We start from the raw sequence: 14,473 nt of genomic DNA on the forward strand, positions 1-14,473 counted from the left end.
ATAAGCCTTGCTTCCTGTGTCTCCGATGGAAGGGTTTTGTAGTGGTCTACTAAAGCAAGTTGAAATTGATAGATAATCCCGGTTGGTCTTAAACCGGGTTTATTGAACGGGTTACATGGAAAATATATAATAAAAATACTGAATGGTTTAGATTTTTTTATCTGACACATGGCGCTCATCCAGAGCAGCCGCTGGATGGCCGCTCGATGAGCGCCGTTGAGGATTTAAACCTCTAAATTACCAGATATGAACTGCCCACATGAATGTATGCTGCAACTGTTTTGCTTAATCTTTTATAAAAGGTAATTTTTACTACGTAAAAAAAAATACAATTTATAAGATATTCAAAAATAATATGTGCTAGCTAGTGACGAAAAACTTTTGCCACGACTGGTAAACGCTGTATTTATTATTAGCAATTTCAAGTCAAGGTCAATAAACATTAATCATTGTAAGAGAACAAAAGTCATAGTTGACTTGGAAAGTTGACTTACAAGTCAGGATTCAAGTACTCTTATCGATCATCTTCTTTATCTTCTCCTGCTTTAGAGCTACCCAAAATGAAGAGCTACTGGGTCTTCTCTTCAGTTCTCTTCAGTGAGAGGAGCTGAATCGACAAGAGTTTCAGAAATCAGAAATGAAGAGCCAAACCCAAATTCCAGTGATTCAGTTAATTATAATCTCTCTGGTTCTTTGGACCAGCCCGGTTTTATCTGATCCTCAAACAATGTTCTTGGACATGGGATGCAGCCCTTCCAGTTCGACCAGTTTATCGATTTTCTTCTTCAATCTGAACGCAACGTTCGCGGATCTCCGAAGGCAGTTTGCTGGCTCGAATAAAACCATGTTTGCAACGGCTCAACACGGCCGGTCGAGTCCGGTTTATGGTTTGGCTCAATGTCGGGATTACCTATCCACCGCCGATTGCCTTGCTTGCTTTGATACAGCTGCCTTACGGATCAGAAACTGCACAGCAGCTGGCGGAGGTCGCGTTATCTTTGACGGATGCTTCTTAAGGTTGGTTGGTGGGTTGGTTTAACGGCCATTGTCTTTGACGGAGCTATTTTTGGTTTTCTTTATTTATGTGTTTCTTTGTTTCTTTCAGGTATGAGGGCAACTACTTCTTCGATGAAACAACAACAATAGGGAATATAGCCATATGTGAGAACAAAACCGTAACTGATGAGAGCAGTTTTAAAGCCGTAGCTACGAAATTGTTAACCAATCTCGTAACTGCAACTCCACAAATTCATGGCTACTTTGCAGTAGTGAAGGAGAAGACAACTAATACTTCCACTAGTGATGTTTTAGTGTATGTTGTGGCACAGTGTGTGCTTACAATAAGCGAGAGTGGGTGTAGGGATTGCTTATCTGTAGCTTATCAGAATATCGATGTCGGATGTATTCCAGATGCTGATGGGAGAGCTGTTGATGCTGGATGCTTTTTAAGATACTCTTCAACATCATTTTTTGGGGAAAACGATACAACAAATATCACACCTTACTTGAAAAGGTGAGTAAGGCAAATTGCTTCATAATTTAAAGATATCGTATCGTACCGTATCGGCCAATATTGATACCTTGGATTTTACAGGAAATTCAAGGAATAAAAAGGCCATAATTATTGGCTGCACTGCTGGAGGGGTTGGTTCGTTGTTGCTTGTTAGTGTTTTCATCATCTTCTTTAGAAGATCTGAAATGAGCAAGCAAGTTGATAAAGGTATTGTGTTTCTCCTTGACTCTTTGCTGTGTGAGAGATGATAATTTGTTGAATTGGTATCAAATTGGCTGATCTTTACTGTTAAGTAGAAGTGAAATAAAAATAGGGTTAAATTGGCTTAAAATCAGAATCCAGTTGAGCCAATGGAGTTTGTGAAAGTTCTCAACCTGAACGTAGCGTAGTCATTTCATGTAAGAAATATATCAGTATTTCATTATGTTTTGTGTGAAATATTGGTATTTGAACCTCTTGATGTTAAACCTATGATTATATTCCTCCATATGCGGTCGTTATAGTATTGAACTCCACGAATACGATACGAATCAGTCAATCCGGTACGTATTCCCCAAATGGTCGTGTACGGCTTTCTTTCCTGCGGCTTTGAACGTTTTATCCGTCCTCCTTCATTTTGCAGTTGATATAGTAGGAGCTACAGAGCTCCGGGGACCAGTGAGTTTCTCTTACAAAGATTTAGAAAAATCAACGAATAATTTTTCTCCACGGAACAAGCTTGGAGAAGGAGGGTTTGGAGCTGTCTACAAGGTATTTCTCGACATCTTTTTTCATTATTTTCTGTGATATATTGGTCATGAATGATTCTCAAATTCTGATTATTAGGGTTTTGAAAGTTTTTAATTTCATTGCTTGCTGGGTCTTGTAAGTCGTATAGTTATAATGTTCTTCTACAGAGAAACAAATATGTTCTCATCACTATCACGTTTGCACAAAAACAATGTCAACTTCAATGTATATTGTTTAGAAGGCAACGGTTTTAGGTTTGTAGTTTTTGATGGGCTTATGGTAATCTTGGCAAAACTGTTCGACTTGCCAGGGGATTCTGAAAAATGGAAAAACAGTTGCAGTCAAGAAACTTACAATTGGTCGATCAGCTAGAGCAAAGGGGGATTTTGCTACTGAAGTGACACTTATAAGCAATGTTCATCATCGCAATGTTGTTCGGCTCCTTGGATGTTGTAGTAAAGGCCCGGAACTTCTGCTTGTTTATGAATTAATGGCGAACAGCAGCCTTGATAGATTATTGTTTGGTAATATCATCTACTTCATCTCTGATGTTTTCCACCCCACACACATACTTTTTATTATTCTTTCAACCTTCTAGGATCCACGTAGCCGAACCCATTAAGTTAGGATCATCTACCTCACCTTATAATAACATTCCTGCAGTTTAGATTTGTTAGTGCTAAGCAATATTTAGTAATGTTTGGTGTGTTTGGCACAAAAGTTACTGGTGATGGTGGTAGGGCAGACTGGCATGGTTTCCATTTGACTGAGAAAGTTAAGCATGAGATATGCTGAAGAATCTTAAGAGGGATCTTGGGCATGGTTCTCATTTGGCTGAGAAAAATCACAGATGGCATGTGTGAAACTATCTTGAGTCCTTTAGGTGCTTCTAAATGTTCAATTAGAGAAGACACATTTTGCATTGGACAGAATCAAGTTTCTTTATCTGTTGTCTCAGTTTTTCACCATTAAGTAAGCATTTCCAATATACTTCTTTCAAAAATTATGACAGAACACCTGGCCTAACCCCCTTTATCCTCCTAGTTTCTATTCGCTACCCTACTAGAAGAAAGTCTTGGAATCGCCCTGCTTTTTTGTATTAATCTATGCATATACAGTACCTATTCAACATACCTGTGTTACATAATGACACTAAGTCATTACCATAGATATCATACATGCCAGTGGTGGAGTTTATTATTTGGAAAAAGGTGGAATTATTTTTTATTTTCGGATTTATATGTTGAAGGATGGCTGTTGTATCAATATAAATGGACCTATTTTAGTGCAGCAATCTATCTCTAGTTTTATAAAAATTTACAAACCTGCCAAACCTCATCCACCAAGCTTAACTAATTATTTCTCACTCTACAATCTCAAGCAGGAGGAAAATATATTCTATAGTTATTATCCTGAACTAATTATGGGTCATTATGAGTTTGAAAGCTGTTTTTCTGTTACAATTTTCTGAAACCTGTCTTCTGCTTTACTCTGAGTATAACTCTAATATTTCAGGTGAAAAACAGGGGAGTCTCAACTGGAAACAGAGGTTTAACATAATTGTTGGAATGGCGAGGGGTCTTGCCTACCTACATGAGGAGTTTCATGTGTGTATCATACACAGAGACATAAAATCTAGCAATATATTGTTGGACAATGATTTCCAGCCCAAAATTGCAGATTTTGGGCTTGCAAGATTTAGGCCAGGGGATCAGAGTCATCTAAGCACTGGATTTGCTGGAACCCTGTAAGTCTGAGTAAAAAACAATCACGTATATTCTTCATCTCTTTCTTTCTTTTTTTAATGTGCTTCATGTTCGGTTGATAGGTTTAGAGTTACACAATCAGAGCTCCTACTAACTTCTTTTTTGGTTAGATAACCTCAAACTAACATAGTCATATTGTGTTTATATTACTTTGAAATTAAAAAATGATGTTATTCTTTTTCCTTTTTACTTATTCATAGTCTTTATCTCTCACCTTATAAATTATTTCTTTACTTTAATTTGAGCTTAGAAATTCTTTGGTTTCCTTTAATTAATGTCTCCCTTGTGCTAATGCTTTTCCTTCAGATGTCTAGTTCCACATTGCTAATAGAGAAGAGTTCACTCACCAAATATTTAGAGGTGGCTGCCTGTCTCTTTAACCATGGGTTTTGATTGATTTTTCGAGTCAGAACATGCACGTGGAGAGCTGTGTGGAAATGCCTAGCTCCTACTCAATCTTCTCTTTAGAAACTTAGCTCCACTCAGTGTGAAGGGCTTAAGGATATAGAATATATATATATATATATATATATATATTGGTGTGTATGAGTGTGTGTTTCTTTCAATTTGTCTATGTTGGTTCAGTCTCTACCTTTGGTTTTTATTTGTCCACCCTGTTTTTATGGTTCTTTTGATCGATTCACTGCACCCTTTGGCTGGGAATTTCTTAAAAATTATAATCTTTATATTCATGCTTTAATTTTGATGGGAGGTAGCGGAATTAGATGATTTCTTCCGAGAGCCTCATCAATGTACTCAACGTTGTAGTTAAACAAAGTGCACTAGACAAGTGATTAATATGATATGCTCTAAATGTAATCACAAAATTCATGACTGGTATCAATTTCTATGGCACTTAAATTTAATCTACTCGCTTAAAATGACTATTGTGTCCATTGATACTGAGTAGAAAGCTTTTGTATTCTTATGTTTCAGGGGTTACACATCACCTGAATATGTAATTCATGGGCAACTATCTGAGAAGGTTGATACTTACAGTTATGGTGTGGTTGTCCTTGAAATCATAAGTGGTCGAAGGAGCAATGACTTAAAGCGGGAGCCGGAAACTCAATACCTCCTTGAAGGGGTACATTTTTCTTGGCCTGACCATCATTTTTTTTTTTTTTTAAATTTAATGAATCTTAATAGAAATCCAATCTTCATGGCTGAATTTCTCAATGCCTGACCTAAGTAAGGGTTCCGGTAATCTAATGGTCATTTATTAATATCAAGACAGTATAACTATTGCCATGGGAATCACATAGTACTTATTTTTCCAAGGTAACTGCTTTGAAAAGGTACAAAGAAGTATGTTAAGATTTGAAATTAGGGTGCTCTCGAATTAATTGAAGGGAACTCTGAGTTTTAGTTTCAAGGGGTGTTTCTAGAAATAATTCTAGGTAAATCTGTTAAATATAGAACCAAAGAAGAAAAGTTGTTTTAAAGGCCATCATTTACAATACTTATCGATTCCTTAAAAAAATAAACTCCTAATGCTTCAACCAAAACCTGTGATTCAGTATGATATTCATGCTCAGAATTGATTTAGATAGACCTAGAATCTGAAAAGCTTGCCAAGGTTTTATAGCTAAATAAGCATACTTAACTTTTTTGTTTGAGTTGGCATTTAAGTTATGTTAAAGTCTAATTTGAAACAATAATGGAAAGTTACTTGAACCAGGTTAAAGGAAAAAGTTAGTTCCATTATCATGCTATAACATGGTGTAAGCTTCAAATACATAGGGTTGAGCAGTTATATAATTCTGCTTCATAATTTGATGTTATTGGTTAGTTTCCAACTCATAGGCACATACTATCACACTTCCTTTTTTTCTTTAGAAGGGGGGGGGGGGTGAATGATCATTGATGAAAAAAGGAATGAGAAGTTCCATGAGGGGAAGATTACTGCTGTGGCTATACATCTGCTAGACTCAAATTGTGTTTGCTTGGTACTTAATCCTCAAAAGAAATTCTGATTTTGTGGGTGACCATGGCATATTTTTATTTTGCTGTATTCTGATCTATGTTTTAACCTCTGCTTATTCTCATCTATCCCTTTCTCTTGTGACTTTACAGGCATGGAAGCTGTATGAGGAACACAAATTGTTGAATCTGGTGGATGAAAGCTTAGATCATGAAGAATATGATGCAGATGAGGTAAAGAAAATTATAGAGATAGCTCTCCAATGCACCCAGCCCTCACCCGCATTGAGACCCAAAATGTCCAAAGTTGTTGTCATGCTGTTAAGCAAGGAACAACCAGAAGTCAGGCCAACCAGACCTGTGTTCATCGATGCTACTAAGAGGGTTCGTGGAGATGCATCCTCTTCTACTGGGTCATCTGCATCAATTGCCACAGCTTCAACCACCAAAGTTTCAGGTCGTTGATGTCCAAATTCTGGAATAGAAAGGAAGCACTTTGAAATCTAGAATTAATTAATGGATGGAATCAAATTTTGAAACTTCAGCATTATGAATGGAGACAATCGGAATTCTGAGAAGAAATGGCCTACAAGTGGGAAAGGTTATGTTGTAAATTATCGAGTTAAACTTCATATTATCAAAATGAGCAAACACAATCCAAAGATTGACATAAAAGTCGCATAATGGAGAACTATTGTCGTATTTTGGTATCTAGGTCGTCCAATGTAATGGTGGACATCCTAGCTAGGAAGGCGCTCATGGTGTCGTGCACAACTTAGTGGCCATGTTCTTCTGAGTGGTTATTAGAGCTTTGTTTGGCTACACTCTTAGCACGTAATGGACAAATTGATGTTTACCCAAAAAATCGAGAACTACTGTTGTTGAAATTCGATTTGATGATGTAGATTTCTCCAAAAATATTAGAGACCATGGAAGAGGGCTAAAGTGAATTGTAAGATGGACTCTCCGATGCCCAAGTCAAATTTGATAGGCAACAAGTGAATGAAAGTGACTACTTTGCTCTATGTATTGAGTGCATACTTAGAATGGCTATTATTGTTTGTGTCCTTTACCTTGCATTCAGTGGACAAGAAATGTAAAAAATTGGATGCGTGGTTGGCTCTTATGTGAACATTTACTCGTTGGTATGCAAGTGATATGCAGTCGTTAAGTAGTTTCTCAATTATGGAGTTAGTAAGAAGCTTAAAATTCTCCACCGCCCATCTATGCCTGGCTGATGACCGGTTAAAAATGCTGGGATTGAAGAAAGTTCTTAAATACCCAGAAAGAAGATGATCAGAGAAGAGCTGCTGATGCACCATAATAAAACTTTATTCAGATTGATGAGCATTTAGAGCTTGAATCATTCACAATACATGCTTGACAAAATTCATCTAATCCATTGGCATCCAACATCTCACAGTTCAACCAATCTTTGTTTCAAGTTGGGCTTGGCAAGGTATTGTATATCAACCTACAAGTCCATTCAAACAGTTCAGGGCAAAAGATCTTTAAGAGGTAAAACATATTATACAACCATGGCTCTGTAATGTATTTGTCTCCACGGCATGCCCCACCCACAATAGCCTTTGCACACCCGCTGCACTTTCAAATGGGAGTCCATATGCTCCAAGCTCCTGCTCATCAATACCCATTTCAGATCATATTTATAAGAAGTGAATAAAACTAGCTACTTAAGTGAGTCTCACCTTTCTAATCCCAGGATTGACTTCGACTTCCCCTTTCTTGGTTAGCTGTTTGCCTTCAGTAATCTCTGATTCTACAAAACCAGGACTGATTACAACTATAGAAATCTCCGAGCCAACTTCGATTCTTAGGTGATCATAGAAGTGTATCAATGCTGCTTTGCTTGCCTGCAAGATTACAATGGCAAAATGGGTTCAATTAAAAGGGAAGGAGAAGAAAGAAAGAAGTGTAAGAAATAGAGATGATGATGAGTTGTTGCAGATGTCTTTCTTACTGCATAGATACTTCCTCTTGGTGCAGTCATCCACCCAGCTACTGACGCATTCACAATGATCTTGCCTTTGGATTTTCTGAGATGAGGAATTGCATGGTAAGTGGGATAGATGGAACCCCAGAAGTTTATATCCTGCTTACAATAATGTTGAAAATGAGAACTTAAAATGATGCAGAAAAGAACAGAAATTATGAACCACCACAATGCAGACAAGGATTTTTAATAGAACTTCAAGCATTGGAAATAAGAGAAGAGATGCAAATACCATCACTGGTGTAAAATTTGTGACGTTGGGTATATCTTCAAATGCACAATAGCTACCAATCCCAGCATTGCAAACCAGATGATCCACTGGAAATCAGAGCATTTGATATGTTACAACTGAAAATACAGCACCAAATTTGCAGATGCAGAGAGAAATGAGATTGAATGTCATAAGCTTCATTTCCTTTGAAACTTACATCTGCCAAAATGATTCCCAGCTTCATCAATGAACTTCTTGCATTGATCAACTCTTGACACATCTGCAGGAACAACTAAGACATCAGGGGAACCAAGTTTAGCAGCCTTCTCCCCGACTTTTCTAAGGCTTTCCTCCCTTCTTGCCACAAGTACCAGATTTGCTCCTTTCTTAGCATATTCATATGCTAGATGCTGCAAATCAATAGAAACATAAATCAAATCAACCATGAAACTACCAAAGTCACTGTCTCCAAATCTGTCATTGTAACAGATTCATATGAAACAAATATCAAATCAAACCTCGCCAATGCCTGAAGAAGCACCAGTGATAAGAACAACTTTTCCCCTCATTTCCTCAGGAAAGAGACATCTGAGAATAAAATAGAAGAACTTAAAAACCAAGAGAAAAGGAAGAATGGAACAAATAAGCACTACAGTGATTGGAGGAATCACTAAGTTGAGTAGATGCTGGATCAATTCCATGACTATACTCCAATAAACTGTCAAACAGGGGAAGAAATCCTGTTCTTATAAGAGTTCTCTGGTTTTAGCAGTTGTGTGCAGTGCTTCCAAGGCCTCTGCCATTGACCCCTTTTAACCTATTTCTTTCCTAGAAGAAACCTGCACCAATACTACCATGCCATGGAGAAGACTCAACAGTTCTGGAGCTCTTGAGTTAAGAGGTAGCATATTATAGTATCATCTGGCAATGCATAATCAATACCAACCAGCTAAAGGAGTTAATGGTTTTACCCCAAAAAAAACACAAAAAAGAGGAGGTGGGTTTCACCTTTTATGGTCATCAAGATATCTTGATGGGCAAGATGGGCAGCTTTATCATCAATGAGCCACAAAATGTTATTGCGTTTTCAATTACGTATCTCTTGTTTGTTGTATACAGCATGTGAGTTCTTTAAAACAAGTAAGGTGAAAAATGAGACGCATGGTTAGCTCTCATGTGAATGTTTACTTGTTTGTATGCAAGTGATTCTGAGTTAGCAAGCAACTTCTCAATTATGGAATCAGTGAGAGAGACTCAAAATCCTCAATTTTCTGTCTAGGCCTGGCTCATGACTGATTAGTGTTTCTTGTTTTTGATTTATGGAAAATGAGTAATTACATGGATTGAATATGGTCCCTAGACACCGAGAAAGCTGGTGCACCAAGCACCATAACAGAATTAATTTTGTTAAGATTGATGAGCATTTAGAGCTTAAATCATTCACAATGCATGCTTGACAAAATTCACCTAATCCATTGGCATACAACATCTCATAGTTTTTATCAACCTCTTTTTCAAGTTGGGCTTGGCAAGGTATGGTAGTTCAACCGACATATTATAAAACCATGGTTTTGTAATGTATTTGTCTCCACGGCATGCCCCATCCACAATAGCCCTTGCACAGTCCCCTGCACTTTCAAGTGGAATTTCAGATCCTCCAAGCTCCTGTTCAGAGATACCCATTTTCAGATCATTTGTATAAGAAGTGAATAAAACTAGCTATTTGATGCAGATGCCTTTCTTACTCCATAGATACTTTGCCTTGAGGGTGGATCATCTCCCCCGACGGGTGTGCTCCCCTGTCGGCTTTACAACCACAAACTATGTGGGGGCCCACAAGTAAAAAATAATAAACATTTTTCTTTAAAAAAAAAACCCATCACTCTAATCATGTGGGCCCCGCTGTAATTTGTGGTCAATAGCCCCCGGTCGGGAGAGATGATCCGGACTCAAACAAGGGTACAAAAATCTGTTCATTTGGTTTTTAGTAGTGCCTCCAAGGATTCTCCCCTTTTAACGAAAAGTAGATGAAATGGCAGTTTAGTCGACAATATCATGCATGACAAGGTAGTAACTTAGGTCTTCTAGTTAGGGTTTTCTGATTTCTGCCACACAAGTGATATTCACCTGTTGTTTTTAAATTCAAAGGCTGTCCTTACTTTTTTTCAACAGCCATTGTGCCTATAAGAGAGGTGGTGAACACACAGATTGCACAAGGACACAATACAATGAGTCTAGTCAACTAGAGGATGAGGGTAGCCACCTTTGATCAACCTTATCAGTGTTCAGAGGTGGATGCCTCTACTAAACGTGTGAAGAAAAGCTATGAAAGATAAATCTTATTTTCTATAACTAGAACCTGCATTTGATACTCAACTACTAGTCTCATTATTTGAGATTTGAGTTGGGCATGCCTAACTCAAATAAAGGCTCTCTTCCTTGTTTGTTCTCACGCTTAAGCCACATGTTCAATGCATATTAGTAGTTATGATACATGTGTATCATATATATGTATGTACATACATATAAACTTGAAAACAACCTTTTTTTTTTTTTTTGATACAAAGTCACTTTTACATATAGGGAAATTGGGGATGGGGATATTACATATGCCGTCAGCAAATGTTGAACCCAAGACCTCTCCATTGAGAAGTTAGGTTTTCAACCATTCTACTAACTGTCCATTGGCTGAAAGCAATCCATTTAGTAATCAAACGAAAATAATAATAATAAGAATTTTTTACGTGTGGATTCCTTTAGTGGATCATAAACTAATGTTGGGTCATCTTAATTCAATATATTACGTTTGGGTCCCAAGCAGACCAACAAAGTTAACCGCCGTTAACTATATTCAAATTTCAAACGTGAAAGGACCAAAGTGCCCCTCAGATTATTTTATACATTGTTAAGATACCTTGATGGGCATCTTTACCATCAATAGACTACAAAATTTTATTGCATGGGATATTGTGTTTTACTCTCTCTTATTTGTTGTGTGTATATGATATAGATCAAGGATGCATAGCATCTAGCCATCGGCATCCCGGTGTTATGTGGGTTCTTAAAAACAAGGAAGGTTAAAAATGAGACACTTGTTTGTATGCAACTATAAACGGAATCGAGGTCGGTAAGTAGCTTCACAATTATGGAGTCATAAGAGACTCAAAATCCTTGAACGTGCTATGCTTGATGAACCAAACCCGCGGAGCTTGTCGAAGCCCAAAGAGGGATTTCTTGAGGTGGCACAGATAGTTAGGCCGAGACGAATCAACATAGCCTGGGGCCTGACTCATGTAGACAGACTCAACCAAATCACCGTGAAGAAATGCATTCGAAACATCAAGTACCATACCATCCAATTGTACATCACGGCAATAGATAACCCAAGGCACACGGTGGTAAGCTTAACAACTGGGCTGAAGGTCTCACTAAAGTCAAAACCAAGCCGTTGGTGATATCCCTTAGCTACAAGGCGAGCTATGGAGCGAGAAATGGTACCATCAGGATTGCATTTGATTCTAAAGGCCCACTTGCATATGGTGTGCAAGTGGGCTGGGCCACAGGAGCAGCAATAGGTGTACGGTCAATAGAGGATCCAACGGAAGGCCCATGACCGGAAGGCCCAACACTATCTGGCCGAAGAAAAGGTCCACCATCTTAAGATTCCAAAATATTCTTAAATACCCAGAATGCTGGTGCACCATGACAAAACTTCATTAAGATTGATGACCATTATGAGCTCAAATCATTCACAATACATGCTTGACAAAATTCACCTAATCCATTGGCATCCAACATCTCATGGTTTAACCAATCTCTGTTTCAAGTTGGGCTTGGCATTAGGGGCGGAACCAGGATTCAATATGGGGGGGCCGAAGAATGGAAGTCCAGATTGGGAAAGCACCAATGGTTTTTCGCTACACATATTGTATGGGTCCTTAAGACCCATTGAGGGTCCTACGTATGAATTATTTTATTATATTAAAGAATAAACTCACATATATTTTGTAGAGCCCACACATATTTGATAAAAATAGGTAAATTATTGATAATGACATTTTTTTTCAACAAGATATAGATAAATTAAAGCATCAGTACCAAAAAAAAAAAAAAAAAAAAAAACAAACAAACATAGCTTCAACCATAAAATGTAAGATGCCTTTAATTGGTTGATTTTTTTAAGGTAAGAAATGCAACCAATGGTACTTAGTTACCTTATTAAGTATAGAGATTTTTTTTATAATATAAAATCAAATAGCAAAAATTGTAGACAAAATAAAGAAACAAAGAATATAAAATCAAATAAAAAATATATATATAAAAAAAAGAAACAATAAATAAATTGAGAAATAAAAAGAGTACCTAATTGTGGGAAAGATTTTTTTCCCAAATTTTCTTTAACCCAGGCTTATAAAAAGGGAAGAATAAATAGGAAGAAAGAAACATAAGAGAATAAATAGGAAAAGAAGAGGAGAGAGGAGAGAGAGAGAGAGAGAGGAGATATGAGAGAATATAGGAATTGAGGAGTTAGTTTCTAATTATAAATGACATTTTGAATATCTAATAAGATTTTTTTTCAAAAATTTCCTTTAATCCACGTTTATAAAAAGAGATGAGAATAAATAGGAAGAAAAGATGTGAGAGAGAAGTGGGGAGAATATATAGGAATTGAAGAGTTAGTTTTTAACTAGAGATGACTTTTATACATATTATTTTACATTTAAAAGTTGTTCTCAATATTTGGGGGGCTCAAATAGTGACATTTCACATGTGAAAAGAGAAAAAAAAAGTGAGAAAATGAAGAAAATTAATATAAAAAATTCAAAATTTAAAGGAATTAATTAAAATTTTGAAAAATCCAGGGGTGGCGGCCATGGCCGTAATCAGCCTAGTAGGTCCATTCACCAGTTCAAGGCAAGGCATGGTATATCAACCGAGAAGTCCATTCAACCAATTCAGGGCAAAGAATCTTGAATAGAGAGTGAAAGAGCTTCAATCTCGTTTTTGAGTGGGTCTTGTCCAATTTCGATCAAACTTTTCATCAAGTGGTCATCTGGTGTCCCATCGAGTTGAAATTTGGATTGAAGGTTCGGGCTCGTCATTCTTTAAATCCAACAGAGGGATTGTTAATGAGAACTTGCAAAATCAGTGCAATTTGTTTGTCTTTGTGCCTCTATTTTTTTTTTTTTTTTTGAGTTCTATCTAAAACTTCTTGATTTTATTCAATTTGGAATTCATTTAATTTGATAGTATATGCCAAGAACTACTATTTTTTATGGTTGTTGATTATCATTGATATTTTATTCTAGTTTTAACTAGAGAAGATCCTTATATTCTCAATTTTGGTGATTAGTGGATTTTTGGGTGGACTATATTCCATAGTTTTTCCCTTCACATCGGAGAAGTTTTTCATGTTAAAATTCATTTGTATAATGTATGTGTGTGTGCGATTTTGTGGACATGCTTGTAGATGTGTTTGTGGATGTGGTTATGATACAGTTTGCATTTAACTTGCGAGCAAAATATATCGTCCACAGTGTTTGATAAATTGCCTGTAAGAGTCTCTACTTGTAAGTTTCCTAACAGGCTTGTTCAAGAAGGAGAAGAATTGATTTGTTTCTGCTCTTATTGTCAATATTGTAGTTGAGTTGTCAATTCTTTCCTCTATCAGAGAACAATTTTTCCCGTTATTTTTCTCAAAGAAGAAACTTCTAAGAATAAACTATAATAATTTAAAAACCAAGAGAAGAGGAAGTATGAAAAATGATCACTAAGTTGAGTAAATTCTAAATTAATTCCATGACTCTACTACTATAAACTCTGAAACAGGGGACCAGAAATCCTGTTCTGAAAGGGGAATCCTTTTTGGTTTTTAAGTTTAACGGTTGTGCAGTGCACTACTCTTAACCTATTTCCTTCCTAGAAGAAACCTGCTTTGTTTTTGTGAACCTTAAAAGAAAACTAAATAAAAGCCAAGTGATGGAGCATCATTCCAGTGACCCTGTAGTTGTTATGAGGTGTTTGGGTCTATTAGAATAAGAACTGTCAGAGGCATTGTTCAGGCCTTCAAAAGCAATTTTGCAATCATCAAATGGGAAAGCTAGCACCAGCTGATGGATGTATAAATATTGTTGACGTTTCCGCTCGATTGACTATTCCCACAACACGGCCGGCCAGTGGAATCAATACTCCAATGGAGAGGGGCGTGGTTTTGATTCTCTTGAGAAATCTTCTAATAAGTGCCCAATGAGTGATAGAATTCAATTATATAAAATATTATTTGATACAAAGGCACTTTTTACATATACACAGAAACT

General features: G+C 36.9%; 1 protein-coding gene and 1 pseudogene across 2 annotated transcripts; one reads left to right on the top strand and one right to left on the bottom strand.

Annotated features, from left to right (window-relative positions):
• The first annotated feature begins 517 nt into the window (after positions 1-517).
• Positions 518-7,159, top strand: LOC149000968 (cysteine-rich receptor-like protein kinase 44; annotated as a pseudogene). The gene is made up of 8 exons (XR_016170805.1): positions 518-1,017; positions 1,106-1,522; positions 1,605-1,720; positions 2,136-2,263; positions 2,553-2,766; positions 3,758-3,989; positions 4,945-5,095; positions 6,085-7,159. The product of XR_016170805.1 is annotated as a cysteine-rich receptor-like protein kinase 44 (transcript).
• Positions 7,160-7,253: 94 nt separating this feature from the next.
• Positions 7,254-8,872, bottom strand: LOC149000969 (11-beta-hydroxysteroid dehydrogenase A-like). The gene is given in 7 exon segments (XM_089140619.1): positions 7,254-7,529; positions 7,532-7,568; positions 7,641-7,805; positions 7,913-8,044; positions 8,178-8,263; positions 8,374-8,566; positions 8,675-8,872. Coding segments are annotated over 7 exon segments (954 nt in total). The 5' UTR covers positions 8,858-8,872; the 3' UTR covers positions 7,254-7,371.
• Positions 8,873-14,473: the final 5,601 nt, after the last annotated feature.

Source organism: Hakea prostrata, chromosome 11 (genome assembly GCF_041222555.1).
Source record: "Hakea prostrata isolate BN-2017 chromosome 11, UWA_Hpros_2, whole genome shotgun sequence".
Taxonomy (NCBI): Eukaryota; Viridiplantae; Streptophyta; class Magnoliopsida; order Proteales; family Proteaceae; genus Hakea; species Hakea prostrata.